The sequence below is a fragment of the Piliocolobus tephrosceles genome, chromosome 15, assembly GCF_002776525.5.
Source record: "Piliocolobus tephrosceles isolate RC106 chromosome 15, ASM277652v3, whole genome shotgun sequence".
In the NCBI taxonomy this organism is placed as follows: Eukaryota; Metazoa; Chordata; class Mammalia; order Primates; family Cercopithecidae; genus Piliocolobus; species Piliocolobus tephrosceles.
This window is the reverse complement of record NC_045448.1, coordinates 38,631,654-38,656,824: the sequence shown is the minus strand read 5'-3', so window position 1 is coordinate 38,656,824 and position 25,171 is coordinate 38,631,654. Positions and strand designations below refer to the sequence as shown.

Below are 25,171 nucleotides of genomic sequence, written 5' to 3'. Positions count from 1 at the left end.
GGCATCCAGCAGGTAGGGGCCAAGAATGCTGCTAAACATTCTACAAGGTACAGCTCCTTCTCAGCAAAGAATTATCTGGACCAAAACATCAATGGTGCCAAGGTTGGGAAGCCCTGGTACACACAGTCAGACTTTTAAAAATTAGACTTTTCAGGCCAGGCACGGTGGCTCATGCCTGTAATCCCAGCACTATGGGAGGCCGAGATGGGAGGATCATTTGAGGTCGGGAGTTCGAGACCAGCCTGACCAACATAGTAAAACCCTGTCTCTACTTAAAAAAAAAAGCAAAATTAGCTGAGCGTGGTGGTGCATGCCTGTATCCCAGCTACTTGGGAGACTGAGGCAGGAGAATCACTTGAACCCAGGAGGTGGAGGGTGCAGTGAGCCAAGATCATGGTGCCACTGCACTCCAGCCTGGGCGACAAGAGCGAAACTCATCTCAAAAAAAAAAAAGAAGAAAAATTAGACTTCTCAAAACTTTCCATTAAATAATAAACTGTTTTTTATTGTCACAAGAGTCTTATAATTACCGCTCAGTATATCTAGTTGACAATCATAATTTATCTAACGATTTCTTGACTCTTAGATGTATAGATAATATTGTGAACATCTCTACACATATGACTTCTTTTTTTATTATTATACTTTAAGTTCTAGGGTACATGTGCACAACGTGCAGATTTGTTACATATGTATACATGTGCCATGTTGGTGTGCTGCACCCATTAACTCGTCATTTACATTAGGTATATCTCCTAATGCTATCCCTCTCTGCTCCCCGCTCCCGACAATAGGCCCTGGTGTGTGATGTTCCCCTTCCTGTGTCCAGGTGATTTCATTAAAAATACAGAATGCTTCACGAATTTGCGTGTCATCCTTGCGCAGGGGCCATGCTAATCTTCTCTGTATCATTCCAATTTTAGTATATGTGCTGCCGAAGCAAGCACCACATATGACTTCTATATTGGTTTGGACTAAGCTTCAATTCTCCTGAGTAAAATTACTTTGCCAAAGGGTATTATCATTTTTATGGCTCTTATAGTTGGTATGGGGATCTTGTTAACTTTGGTAAAATGCGTTTGTTATTAATAGTTTATCAGAGAGAGTTAAAGTCTGCCTTTGACTATAACTTCTAATGCTATTGTTTTATAAGTGGGAAGAATGGCACTGAGGGAGGATTCTAGCTCATGGTTTTAGCTTTTGAGTAATGACATCATTTCATGTTACAGGGAGGATATCTCTTTACCCTCATTTGTGTTATCCACTGTGTTTGAAATCTCACATAAGTCTGTGGAGGAAAAAGGATATAACCATCTGCCTTAGCCTTCTTTAAGATATGAGTACTTGGAATGGACACAGAGGGGTTTGGGACTGTGTCTTATTTATTCTTTTATTAGGGCCCACCACAGGGTCAGGTTGAAATGTTTATCATAAATGTTTGTTGAATGTAGGAGTGGTAACACATGAAGTGACTAACCGAATGTAGCTGTCTTTACTGGGGCAGATGACAGCAGAGGAAGCAGTGTGTTCCCATACAATTATTATGTTTTCTGGCAATGTTGTAGGACCCACAAGTTTGTATGCCTGATCCACAGTAACAGACCAGTTACACTGAGACAGCAAGGTTTGCAGCAGAGGACGCCGAGTGAGGAGATGGGAGGAGAACTTCGAATCCTTTCCTCCCAGGAGTTCTGGGCTGGGGCTTTTAAGATGATCATGGAGGCTGAGGGGCTGGAAAATTGGAGTTTTTGATTAGTCAGTGTAAGGGGAATAAAATACTCAGGATGTAAAAACTGCATTCCTTGGTGAGTGAGATCCTGGGGGTTCCTTCAGACCAGCTGATGTCAGTAGTGTTGTTGATATGTGGGACCAGAAAGAATATCTCAAACATAAAGCTAAACATTTTATAATGTTCCAGTTGTTATCTATTGAGGAGTTAAGGGGAACTAAAATCTTGTAACAGGTTCTATGTGATTCTGAGGCAACAGGCACCAAGCAACCATGAGGAAGCAGAGAGCAGCTGGCCTCATGATTGACGCCGAATGCGCTGTGAGCTTGGTTTATTTTCGTTTCTTCCCCTCCCTCCTTCCCTGATTAATTTTATAAAGTTTATAGGGATGGTTTCAGGAACACATGAATGTTGTCATGTTTCGATTGGTTCTTATAGTCATCATTATACTTAGTGATTTAAAGACTGTTGCTTTTGCTACCAGACTCTGAGAGAAATATTTGCTAACATTGGTGGTGGAAGCCAAGATATCAAAAGTCTGGGCCGAGCACGGTGGCTCACGCCTGTAATCCCAGCACTTTGGGAGGCCGAGGTGGATGGATCACCTGAGGTCAGTTCAAGACCAGATTGGCCAACATAGTGAAACCCTGCCTCCACTAAAACACAAAAGTTAGCCATGCACGGTGTTAGGCACCTGTAATCCCAGCTACTCGGGAGGCTGAGGCAAGAGAATCACTTGAATCTGGGAGGTGGAGGTTGCAGTGAGCCAGGATAGTGCCACTGCACTCCAGCCTGGGTGACAGAGCGAGACTCTGTCTCAAAAAACAAAACAAAAAAAGTCTGGGGACAAATACATGGCTCTTTTTCTCAGCCAGGATGAAAAAAATATTCTCTAAGAATATAACATTGTTTTTTGTTTACTTTGTACTTTTAGAAGAGACGGGATTTCACCGTGTTAGCCAGGATGGTCTTGATCGCCTGACCTCTACCAGCCTCAGCCTCCCAAAGTGCTGGGATTACAGGCATGAGCCACCAAGCCCGGCCCTGTTTTTTGTTTAACAGCGATACAAAGACATTAACAAATTAAGGAATTGATGGATTTTTAAAAACCAGAGAATAGGCTGGGCGCGGTGGTTCACGCCTGTAATCCCAGCACTTTGGGAGGCTGAGGCAGGTGGATCACCTTAGGTCAGGAGTTCAAGACCAGCCTGACCAACATGATGAAACTCCATCTCTACTAAAAATACAAAAAATTAGCTGGGCATGTCGGCAGGCGCCTGTAATCCCAGCTACTTGGGAGGCTAAGGCGGGAGAATTGCTTGAACCCTGGAGGTGGAGGTTGCAGTGAGCTGAGATCGCACCATTGTACTCCAGCCTGGGTGACACCAAGACTCTTTCTCAAAAAAAAAAAAAAAAAAACAAAAAAACAAACAAACAAAAAACAGAGAATAAGTGTATGTAGCACAAAACTTGGGAAAAAAAAGAGAATAAATGTATATAGCACAAAACTTGAAAAGTGTAAAAGAATACAGTCTAGAGAAAACAAAGCTGTAGTTTCCAGCAATCCATCTAGTTTCCCCCTCTGCAGACTTACCAGAGATATGTTAGGTATTGACTAAAGATGGCCATATCAACAAATCCCAAAATAAGGTACACAAGCATAATAGAAGTTTTTCTTTCTCAGATAACAGTCTGGAATGTGAGGTCCAGGCTGGGGTGGCTCTTTTCAGTAAAAATCCTCCAGGTACCCCGTGCCTTCCATCTTGCTTCTCTGCCATCCCTTATATGTTGTGCATGGTGGAAACTAACTCAGTGCCACCTCTATACTCCTGCACGTGGGAAGGAGAAAGAGAGGATGTGGAGGGCAAACAACATTTTTGAAGCAAGTGATGCAGAAGATGTACCTATCATTTCTGTTCCTATTCCATTAGCAAGAACTTTGTCACATGACCATACCTAGCTGCAAGGAAGGATGGGAGATGTAGCCTCTGTGCGGTCAAATGCCCAGCTGAAAACTCTATTACTGCAGAAGAAGGCTGGTGGGGTAGGGGGTTGGGGCATGAGGGAACTGATTTTGTAGTTGTGGGTGTCTAAGAAAGAGAAACAATTCTTTCACAATGTGTCAAGGATGTCACTGGGATTATGAATCATTGAATCTGCCCCAGTATTGAACTGTGATGTTCATGCATGCTGAACTGTGATGTTCAGCATGTCACAGCTGCCTCCAAAGAGATCTCCCCCAAATGCCAGGAAGTAAATAAATAGCAATAGATAGAGGCCTGATGCTCCAATCCATTTAATTTCTAGATCATTTGTCTATTTGACCCATTTTCTCTTTTTTATATTTGAATCTCAAAGACTGGGGTCTGATAATCTGGAGGTCCTAGGCAATCATCCTTCTCCACTACAAGACTGGGCAGAGTTAATGTTTTAAAGTTGTGAAGTAGATGACTTTTTTTTTTTTTGGTGATTTCAGCTTTCTTCACTCATTTTTCTTCTTCTGGCGTCTTCCTTCCCCAGGAAGGGCACCGCACCACACAGGGCCCTTGTGGTGCCCCAACCATTCAGAATGCCACACCACGGTACACATAGGATCCCTCAACAACATAGGGCTGTGGCTACAGAATTCTCTCTCTTCTTTTCTCACCCAATAATTATTTCCCTCTAGTGCCCCACCACTAGCTGGATGATGGGGTGGAAATGCCGCTGCTTGTGAAAATAACTCAATCTGACTAGGTAGAACTATTTTGCCTTCCCTAGTTTAAAAGGACTTGAGTTTTGTCTTACTGTCTACAGGACCAAAAACAAAAATTATAGGCTCATTGGTGGTTCATGCCTGTAATCCCAGCACTTTGGGAGGCTGAGGCAGGAGAATTGCTTGAACCTGGGAGACAGAGGTTGCAGTGAGCCAAGATCAGGCCACTGCACTCCAGCCTGGGTGACAGAGCGAGACTCCGTCTCAAAAAAACAAAAACAAAAAACACCAAAAATTACGTCTAAATTGCAGATATACACATTAGTATTCATACAGAAGCATTTCCAAGAATCATGTTTTGTACATTTCACTTGTTTTTCTGTAAAAAACATTGCACTATGGAAACAATTAAGCAGATTAGCTTTCTCTCTTCTCCCTTCCTGTGGTCATTTTGGTGCCAGTTACAGAATAGCTGAAGCCATCTTAGAGACTTTGCTTTCAGACTGAGATAAAATGGTGTATTAGTACTTCTTTGCACTGAAACCTTTTTTTTTTTTTGTAGGAAAAAAAAACAAAAAACACAGGCTTGAGCCACCGCGCCTGGCCTGTACTGAAATCTTGTAATAAATCCTTATAATAAGAGTTGATTTGGTAATACGTTAGTTGATTATTGCTACCTTTAGTTCTCTTAATTTGTTGCAAGAATCTTTTTTTTTTCCAATTTTTTCTACTAACAAAAGATTCTAAAAAGAGCACACATGTTGGCCAACTGGCCAAGACTCCTACAGAGACTAGTAAGCCAAATATTGCATCTCTAGACTCTCTTGCACCTATTATTACTTAAGTTTCAACAATCAGAGCCTCTGTAAGATCTGGAAGGCTGTTTCTGCTGCTAGGTTTGGCTTTGGATGCATTATTTTTTCTTCTGTAACAATGGTTCTGGAGGTTCCAGGGTTCACTTATTAGTTTCCTGAATATCAGGAAACATGGGGCAGTGCATCTACTTTGCCAGTGCAGATTATAGTTGGTATGGTGTGATTCTGGAGCTGGCCATGGAAGTGGCAGCTTCCTGATTGTGATGGCTTCCAGAGTGTGGTATGGTGGCGTAGTGCTGGAGCAGTCAACTTCACAATGAACAATAGCACAGTTCTGCTGGTTCCCCAGTTCTGAGTTATGGTTTTGTGAGTCACTCCATTAGTAGTTTCAGTTCTTTAAGCGCTTTATTACTTCTAGCTTAAACTAACCAGACTGGCTTCTGTTCTTTGCAACTGAACTTTGACTGATAATAGTCTGCTCCATTTGTTTTCAGGATCACTCATGTATTCATTGATCTTTTAGCAAATATTGATTGAGGGCCTTCTTATAGTTGGTGAGATAAATATTTTTTCAGAGGTGTAAAACAATAGTTTTAGTTTACACAAATTATAGGTTGCTTAAAAAATTATATATCTAGGGCCAGGCATGGTGGCTTACTTCTGTAATCTGAGCACTTTGGGAGGCAGAAATGGGAAGATCACTTGAGATCAGGAGTTCAAGACCAGCCTGGCCACCATAGTGAAACTCTGTCTCTACTAAAAATACAAATATTAGCTGGGTGTGGTGGCTGGTGCCTGTAGTCCCAGCTACTCAGTAGGCTGAGGCATGAAAATCACTTGAACCCAGGAGGTGGAGTTTGCAGTGAGCCAAGATTGTGCCACTGCATTGGAGCCTGGGCAATGGAGCAAGACTCAGTCTAAAAAAAAAAAAAGTTATATTTCTAGGAAAGTGTTTCCATCTAAATAAGGCAGAAAAATCAAAAGTTCCAATTCCAATGTAGTTACCATAGATAGTTCATATGTCCTTATTGGTACAGTGAAAAGAAGACGGGAATTTAGAGACAAAAGATTAGTCTTTCTGAACTTCACCTGCCAAATGGAGACAGTAAGGACCTTCCCTGTTAGCTTATACAGTTTCTGTGAGAATCAAATTAAACAATGTATGTGATACTGCTTTGAACATAGTAAAGTGCTATACAGTGCTGGTTATTTATTTGTAGTTAGTAATAATAGTAACTTTATTCTATAAAGTTTTTTACATCAGATGGTTACAATAGCACATTCAAATAAAACTATTTTTTGTTTGTCTAATTCCTCAATTAAGGGCAAATTCTTATTTTTTTTTAAAGTTTTATTTCATTTTAATTTGAAGCTCTGGGATATATGTGCAGGATGTGCAGGTTTGTTACGTAGGCAAACATGTGGCATGGTGGTTTGCTGCACCCATCAACTCATCACCTAGGCATTAAGCACCGCATGCATTAGCTATTTAGTCTGATGCTCTCCCTTCTCCTGTGCAAATTCTGATTTTTATATAATGATGTGCTTACAGGTAAATCAGAGAGAATTACTCACTTTGTAAAGGAATTTCACTTTTGAAAATATTCACAATAGGAAAGTTTTTGTTAAAATCCATCTCTCACATTTATTACAATTGACTGATTTATAAATGCATTTTGGTACATCAAGTGCACAAAATGAACCATATCTATGCAGTTATTTGAAAAATGGAATTATATTTTTAAAATGATTTCATTTCAAATATGGGTGAGGAGCAGATCATATTATAGATCAGTCTTTTGAGACATCTTCATAGACATAATTTGCAAAGCTGACATGCTTTGTTTCATATGCTTCTTTTTCTTGTGGCAGAGAAAGAGAAGCTTAGTTCAGATCAACAAACATCTAGCCAGGCAATGTTCTAGGTGCTGAAGACACAAAGATGAATGAGATCAGTCCAGTCCAATCCTGTGCAATGAGGTAGCCATTGATCACTTAAAGTGTGGCTAGTATGACTCAGACATTGAATTTTACATTTTATTTAATTTTAATTTCTTTAAATTTAAATAGCCACATGTGACCAGTGTCTACTATATTAGACAACACAGGTCTAGGCCAAACCTAGTAGCTGACTTGTGGTTACCGAAGAAAAGATGCATAGGTAAAAAGACTTTTTTTCCTGTTTAAAATAAAGGTGACTGATACGGTTTGGGCTGTGTCCCCACCCAAATCTCAACTTGAATTGTGTCTCCCAGAATTCCTATGTGTTGTGGGAGGGACCCAGGGGGAGGTAATTGAATCATAGGGGCCAGTTTTCCCTGTGCTATTGTCTTTCTCCTTCATTTTTTTTTTTTTTTTTTTTTTTGAGATGGAGTCTCACTTTGTCACCCAGGCTGTAGTGCAATGGTGTGATCCTGGCTTACTGCAACCTCTTGCTCCCAGGTTCAAGCAATTCTCCTGCCTCAGCCTCCCGAGTAGCTGGGATTACAGGTGCAGGCCACCATGCCCAGCTAATTCTGTATTTTTAGTAGAGACGGGGTTTCACCATGTTAGCCAGGCTGGTCTTGAACTTCCAACCTCAAGTGATCTGTCTGCCTCGGCCTCCCAAAATGCTGGGATTACAGGCAGGAGGCACCACACCTGGCCGCGTGCTATTCTTATGATGGTGAATAAGTCTCACGAGATCTGATGGGTTTATAAGGGGTTTCCATTTTTGCTTTTTCCTCATTTTTGTTTGCCACCACCAGGTAAGAAGTGCCTTTCACCTCCCACCATGATTCCGAGGCCTCACCAGCCATGTGGAACTGTAAGTCCAATTAAATCTCCTTTTCTTCTCAGTCTCGCGTAGGTCTTTATTAGCAGTGTGAAATGGACTAATACAGTGACCTATTAATTTTCTGGATTTAGGGGTGAAGGTGAGGAAAGTACTGCAATAGTTTCAGAAAGTAAATGGCAACAAGGGAAACAATGATATAATTCTGTTTAAAATATGTCCTATTGATTCAAATGTTCCCTGACATATTCAGAATGCAAAGATATTGCCCGCTTCAGAAAGCTGAAGATAGGGAGGGTGAAAAAACTGAGGTCTAACAAACCTACTTCATGTGTTATCTTTAGCGTCCATTGTCCTTTTTATAGGGGTCTCAGTATCAAAGATCAGGGAAGGATGAGCGAATTAGTAAAGTTGCTTACAAGGGAAACTTCTTTGATGGGGTGAAATGGGCCATTCTCAAGATATTTTTAATTTGCGTAAATTAAAAGAGACAGAAAAGAGAAGTTGGGAGCTTAAAATTGAATTATTTTTCTTTAGGAGAATCAAAACAATAGAATATTCTGTGAAATAATTGGGAATGATCAATAGCACTTTCTATCTTTTTGTCGTTAAGTATGAGCAATTATTTGTTAATTTTATCCATATTTTCATATGCAAGGAAATTCTATTTGGCATAGAATTTCCTTGCATTTGGCAAATTCTATTCACTCTCAACTGTGGACAGAAATGCTATCATTTTGTTCTTTATTAAATTATAATGTATTAACATTATTTTTTAAACGTCTAAAGCAATATCAAGTCACGCAAGTCAGAGGGAAAAGTGAAAATAATTTAAATATTATTTCTAAAACTAAGGTCAAATGGCTGTAACTAATAACAAGAACCTGAATTGGCTGGGTGCGGTGGCTCACGCCTGTAATCCTAGCACTTTGGGAGGTCGAGGCAGGCAGATCACAAGGTCAGGAGATTGAGACCATCCTGGCTAACACAGTGAAACCCCGTCTCTTCTAAAAATACAAAAAATCAGCCGAGTATGGTGGTGGGTGCCTGTAGTCCCAGCTACTTGGGAGGCTGAGACAGGAGAATGGCGTGAACCTGGGAGGCGGAGCTTGCAGTGAGCTGAGTTCATGTCACTGCACTCCAGCCTGGGCAACAGAGCAAGACTCCGTCTCAGAAAAAAAACAAAACCTGAATTTTACCTTTCATTATCTGATATATATGAGTGAGCACTTCTAAGGTTAATCTTTTATTTTTGCAGATTTATCATAATTATTTTTAAAGAGGTCAAACACTATGGCAGCTGGATTCACAGAGCAGCTGTGCATGACAGTTCCTGATAGAGTAGACCACTGTGGTTACACTTGACTACATCTTGAGCTAATAGTGCTTGAGGCATTTCCTGCAGAGAGCATCCTCCTGGAACTGCGGCTTCTTTTGACCATAACTAAGCAAATATAGGTTGAATTAAAGGGGTTAGTTTCAGCAACAGTGCCACAGTGCTCTTTCTCAGTGATCTCTGTCAAACAAGTGGCATCGTCAGAAATAGCGCACTCTGGATTTAACAAAACTTCAAAGAAATTAACTGATTTGTCTCTGAATAGCTGGATTTCATGTTAAGTATGTTTGTCTTAATCACAACACACCTCTATGGCTCTAATCCTTTGGAAGTGTGACTCACAGTAAGATGTGCATGAAGATTTTACTGGACTTTTACAGGAGTTGAGGCAGGAAACAAAAGTTTTGCATATTCAATGAAATGGCAGCAATATTGGAACTTGAGTTTGGGTATGAAAAACTAATTTGCATCTTTAATTATTCAAATAATGCATCTATCAGAAAATGGCGACACTTTCCACATAATTTCTGGGGTTTTCTACAGAAATTAAGTTTAAGGCTAGGTGCAGTGGCTTATGCCTGTAATTCCATCACTTTGGGAGGCCGAGGTGGGTGGATTGCATGAGGCCACGAGTTTACAACCAGTCTGACTGACATGGTGAAACCCCATCTCTACTAAAAGTACAAACATTAGCCAGACATGGTGGCACACGCCTGTAATCCCAGCTACTCGGGAGGCTGAGGCACAAGGATCAGGAGGCGGAGCTTGCAGTGAGCCTAGATTGTGCCACTGCACTCCAGCCTGGGTGACAGAGCAAGACCCTGTCTAAAAAAAAAAAAAAACAAAAAACCAAGAAAAAAAATTTAAAAATTAACACAAAACAGTGCATTATATTTGTAATTTCCTGTAGAAGTAAATTGAATTTCCTTATACAGATGCAAATGATGAAAACTATATTCAGCCTTTCACAGGATTATAGCTACATAAACCCAGGTATAAATTAGTGAATGAAGCTGAATTCAGTGGCTCATGCCTGTGATCCCAACGCTTTGGGAAGCTAAGGCAGGAGGATCTCTTGAGCCCAGGAGTTTGAGATCAGCTGTGAGACCCCCGTCTTTATAAAAAAAAAAAATAGCTGGGTGCAGTGGTATATGCCTGTGGTCCCAGCTACTTGGGAGGCTGGGGTGAGAGGATTGCTTGAGCCCAGGAGGTAGATGCTGCAGTTAGCTATGATTGTGCTATTGCACTCCACAGCCTGGGCAGCAGAGTGAGATCCTGTCTCAAATAAAGAAATAAATAAAAAGGAGAAATTAGTGAATGAATTAACATCATTATATAATAAGTGACTATAAATGAGATCTGTATGTCCATGGTAGTAAATAACACAATAATTAAATCATTGGTCTCCTGATGATGAGTACTGGCTCTGGAACCCGATTGCTGGGGTTCCGGTTCTGGCTTTTCAATTTATTAACTGCAGGTTTAGGGCAGGTTTACTTGTTTTCTTTTCTGTTTCAACAGGGTTTCACTCCAACACCCAGGCTAGAGTGTAGTGGTGCAATCACGGCTCACTGCAGCCTGGACCTCCCTGGGCTCAGGCAATCCTCCCACCTCATCCTCCTGAGTAGCTGGGATTACAGGCACGCACCACCACTCCAGGCTAATTTTTAAAATTTTTGTAGAAACAGGGTCTTGCCACATTGCCCAGGCTGGTCTCAAACTCCTGGGCTCAAGTGATCTGCCTGCCTCTGCCTCCCTCTGTGCCTGTCCTAAAACAGGTTTCTTAATCTCCCCTAGACTGTTTATTTAATTGTATAATGGGAAGAGTAATAATAATGCCTCTGGTAGAAGGCTTCTGTCAGAATTTGACGAAACCCTTTCAGTGGTTAGCACAGTGACTGGCACTTTAAATGTGCTATTAATTATTGTATGTGTATTATTACATATGTATGCTTGTAGCCTATCTCTTGGGTATAAGCCTTGTTTCCACAACTTGATTACAAGCTTTCAGAGGGCAGGAACCCTCTCACATAGTCCTCTCATCACTTAGCACAATGTCTTATAAATGTAATAGGTCAGTAACAAGATTTAAAACTAAAGGGCAATTTGAGGCTAGATTGATTATAAAGGCCTTTGACTCTCAATTTCCCTAGGCCTGCCCCAAGCCTGTCTCCTACTCCAGTATAACCAGAGTCCCCTTTGAGCTGTGGCAATGGGAGGTCTTGGCTGCTGCCTACTCGACAGCAGCCAATCCAATCAAGCATTCAGAAAGTAGTCAAAGGTCTGAGGCCATAATGCATCAGAGGTTCCAGACAGTCATGGCATTTAGGAGCTGTTTCTGCTTTTCTTAGGTATTTCTGGCTACTGGGCAGTATGTAATTTGTCTCACCTAGGTGAAATCATGTAGAATATAATTTATGTCCTCCCTCTTTAGCTCTTCTCATGGCACGGTGATGAGTTAGCTAGTATTTTCCTTATCAAAGGACCTACTATCACTGTTTGAACAACTCATCTGGAACAAGCTCACATTTCACCCGTGGTCAACGAATTGACTGAAGTCCTTTAAAAATGCTTTCTGAATTTTACTTCTTCAATTTTTTTTTTTTTTTTTTTTGGTACTCAACTGGGCTATCACAAAAAGAACACAGTTTAATACTGGTACATATTGGCTTCCACCTGCTGTTTGTGAACGCTGAGCACAGCAGCCCTAGGTTTGGCAAGGCTGGGTTTCCTTACCCATTGGTGTGAGAGTTGCATTGTAATGTGGTATAATCCATAGGTTGAATGCAGGGCTTTGAGAATTTAAAATATTTGCATCTTCACAAGAAATATTTGGAAAGTTTGTATAAGGCCTAGTAAATCCAGTTGTGAGTGAATAGAATTTACCAAACTAAATTCACCTAGCATATGAAAATGTACATAAAACAAAATTAACAGGTAGTTGCTCATACTTAACAAAAAGATATTTAGTGCTTCTCATTACTCTCAATTATTTCACATAATATTCTATTGTTTTCTTTCTCCAAAAAAATAATTGTTTTAAGCTCTCAGCTCTTCTGCCTCTTTTACTTTGAGCAAATTAAAAATATCTTGGGAATGGCCCATCTCACCTCATCAAAGAAGTTTCCTTTGTATCAAGTTTATTAATTCACTCATCCTTTCCTGATCTTTGATACTGAGACAGCTATAAAAAGGACAATGGATGCTAAAGATAACACATGAAGTAGGTTTGTTAGACCTTTTTTTTGACCCTTGGTATTTTCAGCTTTCTGAAGGCCAGGTAATGTCTGCATTCTGAACATGTTAGGGGAGATATGAATCCATAGGTCATATTTTAAGCAGAATTGCATCAGTTTCCCTTGTTGCTATTTTACTTTCCCAAACCATTGCAGAGCTTTTTGCCAAGAACATTTTCTCATCTGCAGCCAGCTCTGCGGCTGTCTTTTGCTATTTCTTCTGTCGACTTCCATTTTAATTTAAAAAATAAATTTATAATTTTTTTTAGTTCTGTTTTGTCAGTGTATACCTGCAGCCGCACATACATTTGATTATAGCTGCATACTATGGAAAATCTTGCAATTGGATTCCAAAATGACAGGCAGTGTAATTTACAAAGTACAAAAGTGTTACATTAAAGCACTCTCAGCAATAAATAAAAATAGCTTTTTTGGAGGAGGAAATAACTTTGGAGAGAACTAGGCTGGAGGAGGAAGCAATCTACACTGTTAGGAAAGGAAGGGCCACATCTAGGGAAGCATCTGAGGGACAAGGACAACAGAAACACAAGAGGCTTTTGATCTCCGGTAATCCTCCAAGAGGCACCTGACAGGGGGCAGTTAGGTTACCTTGATTTGCCAGTTTCTCTCCTGAAAGATACACTGGACCTTTATTTCCCAAGGACTACTCATTCAGCATTGTTGAATACCTAAATTGTGCTGGAAATTGCACAGGAACTGGGCTTGTGAAAATGAAAATTGCACAACAGTTCCTGTCTTCAGGCACTCCCAGAGTTTTTAAAACAGAACATCTTAAGAGGGAGTTATAAGGGGCCCTGTTACAAAAAGAGAGCAGCAACTAAAATCTTGGAAGAGCCCTCAGGACGCCACAGAGGAAACAAGCTGTGGTCACGTAATTTCCAAAGGCTTTTGTGTAATTTCTAAAGGCTTTTGTATCTTTCGACAATAAAAGATCAAGTGAAATACAACACTGTCCGGAAGAGAAAGAATTGGGATGGAGGATGAGATTTTATATGGAAGGATTAAAACATATTTAACTGGAGCAGGGACTTACAGGGACAGGCAAGTCCCTTACATTGTCAGTAAAGGGCGCAGGTTACAAACGAGTTGTAACTGTTCAGACCGACGCGCGCCTCGCAGCCTTCAGTCGACGCTGACAGCTGTTCTCCAACACCCAGCTAGGGGCGGGAGAGTCCGCCCACTTCTACCAGATTTTGAACACAAAACAGTGGAAAGACCACTTTCATGGCTCCAAGCCGTTTTCTCCCTTCATCGCCTGCAATTCTGGGGCTCTTCGGGGGGTATGTCTGCAGGGATTTTAGACGTTTTTTTCCTTGTTCTCTTTTGAAGAGGTGATACAAAGCATTTAAATTAGCGGTTGGGCGGTTAACACCCGCAGCCCTGGCCTCGCTGCACTTCTCGTCGCTCGTCCGTGTTCACTCCACGCCTGGCCTCGGGTAGGAGCCGCACAGCGCCAACGGTCGCGGGGTCGCAACGGCTCCCAGGCGGCGCGCGGCGGACGTTGCGCGCCGGGCCTCTCAGGACGGCAGCAAGTTCAGAAGGCGCTGGGAGGGAGGCGAGGCCGAGCCGCTGGCGGCTTTTGACGAACGGCCCTCATAGCCAATGGAAAACCCGGTCGACTTTCCCGCCCCTGCCAATAGGGAGCAGGACCCGGGCCTGGGGGGGGGGTTCCCGCAGGCTGCGGCTGGATTCGATCCTGAGCGACGGCCGCGAAGGCGGGGGCGGAGGCTCGGCCTGCGCGGCTGGGAGCGGCTTAGGGGAGGAGGGAAGACCGGAAGCCACGGTCGCGTCCCGATCCTTAGATTCGCTCCTCCGGGCAGGGAGCGGAGGCTGAGGAGGAGGGAGAGGCTGGATGTTGGCTCGGTAATTGAGGGGAGCGGCCGCTCCGGAGCCTCCTCCCGGGGCGCCCCCCTCAGTCCGCCGCGCTTCTCAGCCGCCCGTCTCCTGGCCGCGCAGTCCCCGCGGACGGCCGGGCCGCGGAGACCCTCGCAGAAGAGGCGCTGCCGGCGGCGAGGACTGGCCAGCGGCATCCGAGGCGCGCGCCCCACCGCCACCCCCACCCTTCTGCCCGCCGGTCTCTCCGGCCGCCGCCATGTCCTCCTCCTCTTCCTCCCCCAGGGAGACGTACGAGGAGGACCGGGAGTACGAGAGCCAGGCCAAACGTCTCAAGACCGAGGAGGGGGAGATCGACTACTCGGCCGAGGAAGGCGAGAACCGCCGGGAAGCGACGCCTCGGGGCGGGGGCGATGGCGGAGGCGGCGGCCGGAGCTTCTCCCAGCAGGTAACAAAGCGCGACGCCCCTGTCCGCTGTGCCTGACTGCTCCCCGGGAAGCAGGGCCGGTTGGCGGGGCCTCGGTGCGGGGCCTCCCGCTCGCTTCATTAGCCTTTTCCGCTGCGCCGACCCGGTTGGCGAAGCGCCCACTCTTCTCTTTGGGGCTTGTATTCTGGCCTCTACCTGTTTCCCGCATCCCGACTGCGAACCCGGCCCTGTCTTGGCCCCAGGCCCCAAGCGAGTCCACTGCCGGGCCCTGAACTTAGGGAGGGTCGCGGCGCGGCGGCGGCGGGGAGGCGTCGCTTCCGCTCTGGGGGGGTTTCGCGGCTCGGAGAGCTCTTTGTTAGTGTAACTCCTCGGGCTCGGGGCCAGCGTCGGGACCACCGGTTCCCTTCAGTCCCTCTGCCCGCAGCATCCGCTCTCTGGTCACCATCCCGGCATGGTTGCGTCGGTTCCACCGGGGGCTCTCCGCCTCGCATCTATGGAGAGCCGTAATTAAATAACAGATTATGCCTTGGCGTTCACATGCTAGTTCCTTTGAAGGTTTCATTTAAAAAATTTTAAAATTAAACTCTTTATAAGCATGGCGTGCATCCTTTGCTCTACCCAGTTTTGTGATGATTGCTCAGTGCACTTTTTACCTCTTGGGTTACATCACTTTAACAGAAGTGTTGGCAGCTGTTGGTACACCCCTACCTTCAAGTAAAACAAATCTTAAAATTACTAAAGATTTTCATTGGTAATTTATTCCAGATTTGCCCCATGAAAGGACGAACTGAGCTAAGGGCTGCATTAAACGCACATTCCCAGAGCCTTGTCTTTCTCTTACCAGAAATGTTAGCGGGAGGCAGAAGGAATGTGATCATTTTGTCCACAGCAAGTAGTTAGCTTCAGTTGGATGGAGACTTTAAGGAAACAAAGCGGCGGAGCAAACGTTATTGCCCTTTTTTGGTGCACTTAAGCTGTTTTAATGACTTAGATGTTTTTTAAACATGTAACTCATGTGAATTGTGATTAATTCTGCAAACTTTAGCAGAATTACGAAATTGTACACATAAATCCTGCTATTAGGTTAAAAGGATTTTTACCTTACCTTTTAAAAACAGGACGCACATTAGAAGCCCTTTATAGCCGTTTGAATTTTTAAATAAATAAAAAAAAAAGGCTAGTCAGTAGTCCCCAGCGTTACAGTTTCCAGTTACCAGGATGTGAGGGCAAACTTTGCAACACATTTAAAAAAGGAACTTTTTCTCTCAGTCTTACGGAGTTAGCTATTACTTTAGATTTTTGTGCCTAGCTGTTTGAAATATTCAAAATGTAACTTGGAAGTGTGAATGAAGGAAATGCATTTTTTCTTAGGAAGTTTCAGTTCAAAGCCAACTCTTGTGGAAATTGGTAACAGGAATATAACTGATATTTAGATGTATTTGTTCAGTGTACCTCGTTGCTAGAAATCTTGCTTGAGTTTTTGTGTAGCATCATGAAATGTCTTCAAGCATTTTGGAAAAATACTTAAATCAGTTTATAAAAATTTGTTTTTGAAAACAGATAAAGCATTAAATCAGTAGTATTATTTTGGATATTGGGAAGAAAATAACATAACGTATCCAAAGCGAAGTGTATGGAGCGGTGGAAATGGCACTGAGTAGGGTTTGGGGATGGTCAAGAGTCTAGTCTTAGCATACATTTTTTTTTTTTTTTGAGAGGTTCTCTTTCTATGGCCCGGAGCTGGAGTGGAGTGCAGTGGCGCGTGATCACGGCTCACTGCAGCCTTGATCTCCCTGGCTCAAGCAATCCTCCTACCTCAGCCTCCCGGGTTGCTGGGACTGCAAGCCCGCATCACCACGCCGGGCCAATTTTTTTTTTTTTTTTTTTTTCTGTGTTTTGTAGAGAAGGGGTTTCACCATGTTGCCAAAGCTAGTCTCTTAACTCCTGGGCTCAAGAGATCCACCTGACTTGGCCTCCCAAAGAGCTGGGATTACAGCCGTGAGCCACAGCACCTGGCGTTAGCATACAATTAATGTGAGTCTGAGAAAGTCAGTTTACTACTCTGAGTTCTCTTAGTCTGTAAAATATGAAGGTTGAAACACATACCTTTTTTACCCGAAGCTATAGTTACGTGATTAACGTAATGCTAATGCTGCTTTTAAGTTTCCCAGGCGGGAACTGCTATAAGCAGCTTGAGGTATAACTTTTAATGTTTTGTTTATCTTACTGCTGATACGTTTCTTAGGAAAGGGTGCATTGTTTTCATTTAACAGTAAAACCATTATTGTACTATGAAATCTAATGAAGCCTTGTTTATCTTGTTTTTAAATATTTTTCATGTAATTTTTTGGTACTGTTTTGAAATCGTGGCAACTATGGAAACCTATACATAATAAAATTCTATTATTAGGATAGGCATTCCCCAGATAGAAGTTTACTGTCTTGTGCTTCTTCGTTCGGAGATTTGGTAATTCATTGTAACTGAAAAGGGTTTTGCACAACTTCAGTGGTCCTTCAGCAGAGAGAAGAAATACCTTTGTGGTCAGACTGTTAAAGTAAATGCAGATTAGGTACAATGATGGCATTCTTTTCAACTCTAGTTGGAAGTTTGTAAAGTGCAAAGTAAGCATTTGAAGATTTACATTGTTTGGTTTTTTTTATGATTAACCTTGAGTGCTTTCATAATATATTAACTAGATTTAAAGAGGAAAATGAGTATTTAAGAAAAACATAGTGGTTCTACAAAGGCTCTTAACTTAAAAATTAATGGATAATTGTGAGTGATCATTATGTTGAAGGTATAAAGAGAAATGAGAGAAGAGTTAGTACTTTAGATATGAGAAATAAAACACCCTTCAGATTTATGTCTTCTGGTACCTTTTTTTAATAGAGCAAAAAACTCCAAGGGTTTTTCACATTCACTGAGCTGCATTGTTGAATAAAGCTTGATTATAGAGGTTCCTGCCACATATTACACAGTTATTTTTCTCTTGTGGAGTAGTGTTCTCAAATTTAATAGGCATGACCTTCAAGATAGTATTAATAGTAAGTTTCTGTATCTTCTTACTTTTAAGAAGGCAGCTTGACTTGACAATATTAAGGCTTCACTTGGCAAAACCACTTGAGGAATAGTAAGTTTCTGTATCTTCTTTTAAGAAGGCAGCTTGACTTGAAAATATTAAGGCTTCACTTGGAAATATTAAGGCTTCACTTGGCAAAACCACTTGAGGAATTGGGATGGAGTGCTAATTTATTTTGGAGATTTTAGAGTTTTTCTTTTTTCTGCTAGTGAATAAATAGGCAAATCAGATATTAGGTGGTTTGCTGATGAAGTGAAAATTTGTTTCTCAACTTTTAATAAATAGATGTGAAAGATGGCGAAATGCCAAGATAAAATTGTAGCTCCTGGGATTTCGAAACAAAGAAATATACAACACATAGAAAATCCAGTTTTAATTCAAGATACACTATTCTGTTATACTTGCACAATGTATATTACAGATGATAGCAATATTACTGTGATCTATTAGATGCATATGGGTTGGGAGATGTGATGAGGTCACTTAGCTCCCACAGGAGAAGTTTAGAAGACTGTGTAGTAACTGCTTCCTGGAAATAAAATAGTTAAAGGATGTGTGCCCCAGAGGTACTGCCAATAGTTAAAGGATGTGTGCCCCAGAGGTACGTGCCAGAGCCTGAAGCTTGCATAGCAGTAGTGTCTTGTGTCTCCTCCAGATAAGCTGTTCTGGTAGAATGAGGATTTTTAGGCCTAGTTTGGGGAAAGAAATGAAAAGTAGAAGGTTTTACCATCTTTTGGTTTTAGACTGTTTCTTCATGTTAGTACTTTACGGTGAAAAGAGCTGTTCATAGAGCCAGTAGCACAATCAAGGCAAGTGTATTGGCTCTGTTAACAAGCTTTTTCACTTAACCTTCCTGGAACTCAGTGATCTCTAACCTCATTTAAAACATGATGATTGAGCTTCTACCATATATCAGGTGATGGGGCTATGATAGTGAAAAAATATTAGATATCTAAAAATCTGTGGTTCTACATCATGTATTGCATTTTTTGCCTCTATGAAATTGAATCCAACTTTCAGGACTTACAGCAACAACTCAGATGAGCTTAAGGAAAACAAAAAGGGAGCGGGGTAGAAGATTTATTGGCCTGTGTAACTGGGAAAGCCAAATTGTGACACTGGTTTTAGGAATGGCTGGATTCGGGGATTTAGATGATGTCATAGGGACTTGATTCTCTTTCCATGTTTCAGTTCTCCTTTTCTCTTGTGTAGTGGTAAAGCTAGGCTGACGTTCTTATAGCTAGCAGCTGAAGAGCATCCTGTCTTTCCCAGCCTGTATTTATCCCTTCTTATCAAGCATTTTTGATCTTCCCCTCTTCCCCCATCTAATTAATCACCAGGCCACCTTTGAGGTTGAGGAGGCATGACCATGTGATTGAAAATACCTATGTATAATAATAATATGGAGTTGTTTTTATTGGTTTTTTTTTTTGCATGTTTTTATTTTTAAGCAGAAGGGGTAAGGAATTCTGAGTAGGCAAAACCAAATGATTTCTATTATATGAACAACAAAAAAGTTTATTTTTTAAAAAGTTACTTCACTCATATGGCTATGATTTTACATCTTTGCTCTGTTATGTGATCAAATGTACCGAAAAACTTAGGATAGGAAAGTTAGTTTCCCCATATTGTAGATGGTGCTTCTTTACAAAGAGGAAAAGACCAGGAGACATAATTATTTAATTTAGTAAGGAAAAAATGTGATTAAACATTGTGTGGGTTAAAATGATATTTACAGCTGCCCATTAAAACTTTGTCCCTTGATCTATATGAAGTGTCCAGAGTAAAATAGGCGATGGTTTTGTCTGGAAATACTGTACCCATTCTTGGGACTACATTGATAAATTTTAATATATCCAGACAAAGCTTACCTGAATGGAGTAGGCACTACAAATTGCATCATAAAAGCAGTGACAGAAGAACCTGGAGGATATTTCGCCTGAAGAGTAAACTTAGGTGTGACTTAATAAATCATTACAAATATTGGTAATTGAAAGATTATGTAGAAGAGGGAAATGTAGATGAGGTAGGATGTGCTAACTAATGTTTGTTGAACCTTTTTTATACTGTACTGAGCTTTTCTTCTCTTCAGTAGAGTTTAGTCCTTAATCTTCAGTAGTCAAAATTAGCATTTAACGTTAGTATTTCTGTGAAGAGGGAGTAGTGAAAAAAAAATTGTATTATTAAGAGTTTGTTCCTGAAATGGCCTTTGAAGGGCTGAGAATTTGAAATGTCTATAAGTAGACAGGTCTAGAGCCTGTAGTAGAGACCAAATAATGCCGCTATTATACTTAACCCAATTGACCTAAAGAAGAGATTATGCAAGTTTGTAAAGTGAATGTATGTTGCAAGCATGCCTTCTTTTTCTGGATACGCAGCTGGGATATTGTTTCTAGTCTGGTAAGCAATAGATATAGAAACGAGAGAGCCTAGGTAACTAAACATCTGAAATGGAAATAGCTTGGGCTCCTGTATGAAGAAGGATTAAAAAAGGACTGCTTAAGCTGGAGAAGATGTGACCGCAATATTAATATATTGATGGGTCGTAAAAACAAGACTGATTTATTCACTAGTTTAGGAATCAGCTTCATAGTATGATGCTTAAAAGAGGTTATTGCCGGGCGCGGTGGCTCAAGCCTGTAATCCCAGCACTTTGGGAGGCCGAGACGGGCGGATCACGAGGTCAGCAGATCGAGACCATCCTGGCGAACACGGTGAAACCCCGTCTCTACTAAAAAATACAAAAAACTAGCCGGGCAAGATGGCGGGTGCCTGTAGTCCCAGCTACTCGGGAGGCTGAGGCAGGAGAATGACGTGAACCCGGGAGGCGGAGCTTGCAGTGAGCTGAGATCCGGCCACTGCACTCCAGCCTGGGCGACATAGTGAGACTCCGCCTCAAAAAAAAAAAAAAAAAAAAAAAAAAAAAAAAAAAAAAGAGGTTATTTTAGAGTAGGTAAAATAATCTCTACAGGCTGGACGCGGTGGCTCACAGCTGTAATCCCAACACTTTGGGAGGCTGAGGTGGGTGGATCACTGGAGGCCAGGAGTTCAAGACCAGCCTGGCCAAAATCGTGAAACCCTGTCTCTGTTAAAACCACAAAAATTAGCCGGGTGTGGTGGTGCATGCTTGTGGTCCCAGCTAGTTGGGAGGCCGAGGCAGGAGAACTGCTTGAACCTGGGAGGCAGAGGTTGCAGTGAGACCTCGCCCCACCGCACTGCAGCCTGGGCGACAGAGCGAGATTCCGTCTCAAAAAAAAAAAAAAAGAAAAGAAAAGACTTTACAAATGACACCAGATTTCTTGTCACCAGTATATAGTACAGGTAAAGAAAAGAAGTGATTTAAGAAGAGTACGAGTATTTTGGGGGAAAAAGGGGGAAAACGAAGCTCAGGAGAGGATGGTAGACAGATAGTTTGAAAAGATCTCTTTGATACATTAGTTTTATATTTGGAAACAACCATAGGTTTTTTTTTTGTTTTTGTTTTTTTTAATAAAACACTACAGAAGGAATGAGAAAATTGTGTGTTAAAGAAAAGGGGACCTAATTTAAAAATACAAGTATCAAGGTAGATAAACTTATGAATGGCAGATTCATTGAGTGGGAATAAGGGAAATACAAGGGGGGTGAGGGGTATGTTTTCTGCCTTGAGGTTGAGACAATCATATCTTCCCCTAATTACCATACTGAGTATATTTAACATTGTCCAGCCTTTTTTTTTTTTTTTTTTTTTTTTGAGATGGAGTCTCGCTCTGTCGCCCAGGCTGGAGTGCATTGGCGCAAGGTCTCCCTGCAAGCTCTGCCTCCCAGGTTCATGCCATTCTCCTGCCTCACCCTCCCAAGTCACTGGGACTACAGGTGCCTGCCACCACACCCGGCTAATTTTTATATTTTTAGTAGAGATGGGGTTTCACCATGTTGGCCAGGCTGGTCTCAAACTCCTGACCTCAGGTGTTCTGCCTGCCTTGGCCTCCCAGAATGCTGGGATTACAGGCGTGAGCCACTGCGCCCAGCCCACATCATCCAGCTTTTAAGTGATGACTGTGGTTTCAGTTTATTCTACTTAGGAAATATAATTTAATAATAATATATTAAAATGAGATTTTTTTGAGAGATCTAAAAATCAATTGTATAATCCATTTCTTTGTAAGAAGACCAATTTGAAAAATAGTTATATTTTTTAGCACTATACTCATGATAGTGGTTACCTATAATGGGAAAGGAAGGGGATAGTAAGAGGAGATGCGATCAATTTACGGTTTTTTTTTTTTTTTTTTAAGACAGGGTCTTGCTCGTCACCCAGGCTAGAGTGGCACGATCTTGGCTCACTGCAGCCTCCACCTCCTGGGTTCAAGCAGTCCTTCCACCTTAGCCTCTTGTGTAGCTGGGACTACAGGCGTACGTACCCACCACGCCCAGCTAATTTTTTGTGTTTTTGCTAGAGACGGGGTTTTGCCATGTTGCCCAGGCTAGTCTCGAACTCCTGAGCCTCGAACTGCTGAGCTCGCCTCTGCCTCCCAGGGTGCTAGGATTGCAGGCGTGAGCGACTGCACCTGGCCAATAATGTTTTATTTATTAAATTGGATGGTGGGTTCATGGGTATTTTTTTTTTTTTGAGACAGAGGCTCTGTTGCCCAGGCTGGAGTGCAATAATGGTGTGATCTCGGTTCACTGCAACCTTTGCCTCCTGGGTTTAAGTAATTCTCCTGCCTCAGCTTCCCGAGTAGCTACAGACGTGCACCACCACTCCCAGCTCATTTTTGTATTTTTAGTAGAGATGGGGTTTCACGATGTTGGCCAGGCTGATCTCAAACTCCTGACCTCAGGTGATCTGCCTGTGTTGGGCCTCCCAAAGTGCTGGGATTACAGGTGTGAGCCACTGTGCCTGGCCATGGGTATGTTTAATAAAGTTCTTCATACCTTTTTGTAGGCTTTAAAAATTCTGCAACTTTTTATTATATAAAATGTTCAACTTACGTATACCCTTCACTTAGATTCAGCAGTTTTTAACTTTTTGCTGTGTGGGGTTTTATCTCTACATCTGCATATCTATATTTATATACATACTTTTTTCCCCTAAACTCTTTCAAAGTAAATTTCAAACATGATGACATTTCATGCCTAAATATCGCAACATTCGTAAGAATAAGGATGTTCTTTTACATAACCATTACGATTTTCTTAAAGACCATGATAATTAATTCTATTATGTTAACCTAATATCCAGTCTGTATTCACATTTCTTTAGTTGTCCCTAATATGTATGTGTTTGATAGTAGTTTTAACTATTGTATAATAAAGGCTCACATACAGCATTTGGTTTTTTTTTTTTTTTTTGAGATAGAGCCTCACTCTGTCGCCCAGGCTGGAGTGCAGTGGCGCAATCTCCGCTCACTGTAAGCTCCGCCCCCTGGGTTCATGCTATTCTCCTGCCTCAGCCTCCCGAGTAGCTGGTACTACAGGCGCCTGCCACCACACCCTGCTAATTTTTTTGTATTTTTAGTAGAGATGGGGTTTCACTGTGTCAGCCAGGGTGGTCTCGAACTCCGACCTCGTGATCCATCCGGCTCAGCCTCCCGTAGTGCTGGGATTACAGGCGCGAGCCACCGCGCCCGGCCATCATTTGGTTCTTTTTTTTTGAGACGGAATCTCACTGTCACCTAGGCTGGAGGGCAGTGGCACAATCTCGGCTCACTGCAACCTCCGCCTCCTGGGTTCAAGCAGTTCTCTGCCTCAGCCTCCCGAGTAGCTGGAATTACAGGCATCCTCCACCATGCCAGAGACGGGGTTTCACCGTCTTGGCCAGGCTGGTCTGGAACTCCTGACTTTGTGGTCCACCCGCCTCAGCCTCCCAAAGTGCTGGGATTATAGGCGTGAGCCACCATGCCTGGCCCAGCATTTGGTTGCTGTGTCTCTTAGTCTCCGTATGGAATCTTCCCTCCACTGTTTTTTGGTACTAACTTTTTGAAGAGTCCAGGCCAATACTGTTTTCTGTTGCCCTTTTATTTTACCTTTGTCACCTGATTTCTAAGAATGGACTGAAATGATTCTCTTAATTATATCTTGCAGATTATTATTGTCTAATTATTTTGAGAGTAAAACTTGTTGTACTTTAAATACATGCTCTGTTTGGCAGGTAGGTATTATTTAGAGCTCTTCCTGCTTTATTCATTTCCAGTTATATTTAAGAATGTAATGATGATATGCACATTTGATTGTTCATTGTTAATGTTGCTTAAGAAAGTGTTGTTGTTTTTTTTTTTTTTTGAGACGGAATCTCTGTCAGTGGTGTGATCTCGGCTCACTGCAAGCTCCGCCTCCTAGGTTCACACCATTCTCCTGCCTCAGCCTTCTGAGTAGCTGGGACTACAGGCGCCCACAACCACGCCCGGCTAGTTTTTTTGTATTTTTAGTAGAGACGGGTTTCACCGTGTTAGCCAGGATGGTCTCGATCTCCTGACCTCGTGATCTACCCGCCTTGGCCTCCCAAAGTGCTGGGATTACAGGCGTCAGCCACCGTGCCCAACCAGAAAGTGTTGATTTACTTAGGTTATAGTCAGAATGATTCATTTCACACTTAGTGGCATGTAAGGGATATCTGTTTAACCATAGGAAAGATGGGGCATAAGCAATTCAAATAAATTCCAAGGATTGAATTAGTATTGGCAAAGAACTGAGTTTATTTTTTGGATTTGACAGTAGCTTGAGTAGTTCTCTGATTACTTCATATATTTAAATCAGTTCCTTTCTTTCAGCTGTGACATAAATTTTTACTGGCAGGGCACTCCATTTGTTGTATTTTCCTAACAGTCTTTATAATAAAGAAAAATCGGTGAGTCATTTAAAATAGCCTTAATGAGATTTAATTTTCTTAAAACAATGGTTAAATTTTAATGGCAAAATAGTGCTTTCAGATTAGTCTGGTTATAGGAGAAAAAAACTTAAAAATTTTTTTGTATAGACAAGGATGTACATGGTGGAAGTCATTTCTGAAGTTATGATGCAAGAGAAGTGCCTGATGGCATTTGTAAATACAGATCTTTGTCTTAATGGAACTTGAATTCAAGTAAATGAAAACTATTTGCATTTTTAAAGTAATTTTTACAGATACTACGTTTAAAAATAAACTTTAAGACCATATTCTTACATTTTGAAACATCCTGCCCTGTTTACTTGAAGATACACAATATTCCGTAGATGCCCAGGAGAGCTTGCATTTTTGAGTAGTT

At 41.8% G+C, this 25,171-nt stretch overlaps 1 protein-coding gene and 1 non-coding gene across 6 annotated transcripts in view; one reads left to right on the top strand and one right to left on the bottom strand.

Moving 5' to 3' along the window:
* Positions 1–840: 840 nt before the first annotated feature.
* On the bottom strand, positions 841–947 carry LOC111545449. The gene has a single exon (XR_002732463.1). It is a non-coding gene; the product is annotated as a U6 spliceosomal RNA (small nuclear RNA).
* Positions 948–13,725: 12,778 nt separating this feature from the next.
* HNRNPLL (heterogeneous nuclear ribonucleoprotein L like) overlaps positions 13,726–25,171 on the top strand; it is a 41,246-nt gene continuing 29,800 nt past the window's right edge. For 2 of the 5 annotated variants that reach the window (XM_023216314.2, XM_023216311.2), the window contains exons 1-2: positions 13,726–13,885; positions 14,724–14,886. In XM_023216314.2, coding sequence (XP_023072082.1) covers positions 13,830–13,885; positions 14,724–14,886 — 219 coding nt within the window. In that variant the 5' untranslated portion in view covers positions 13,726–13,829. Of the gene's footprint in view, positions 13,886–13,958; positions 14,887–25,171 lie in introns of those variants that run through there. The other 3 variants (XM_023216313.2, XM_023216315.2, XM_023216312.2) reach the window with 3 other exon arrangements.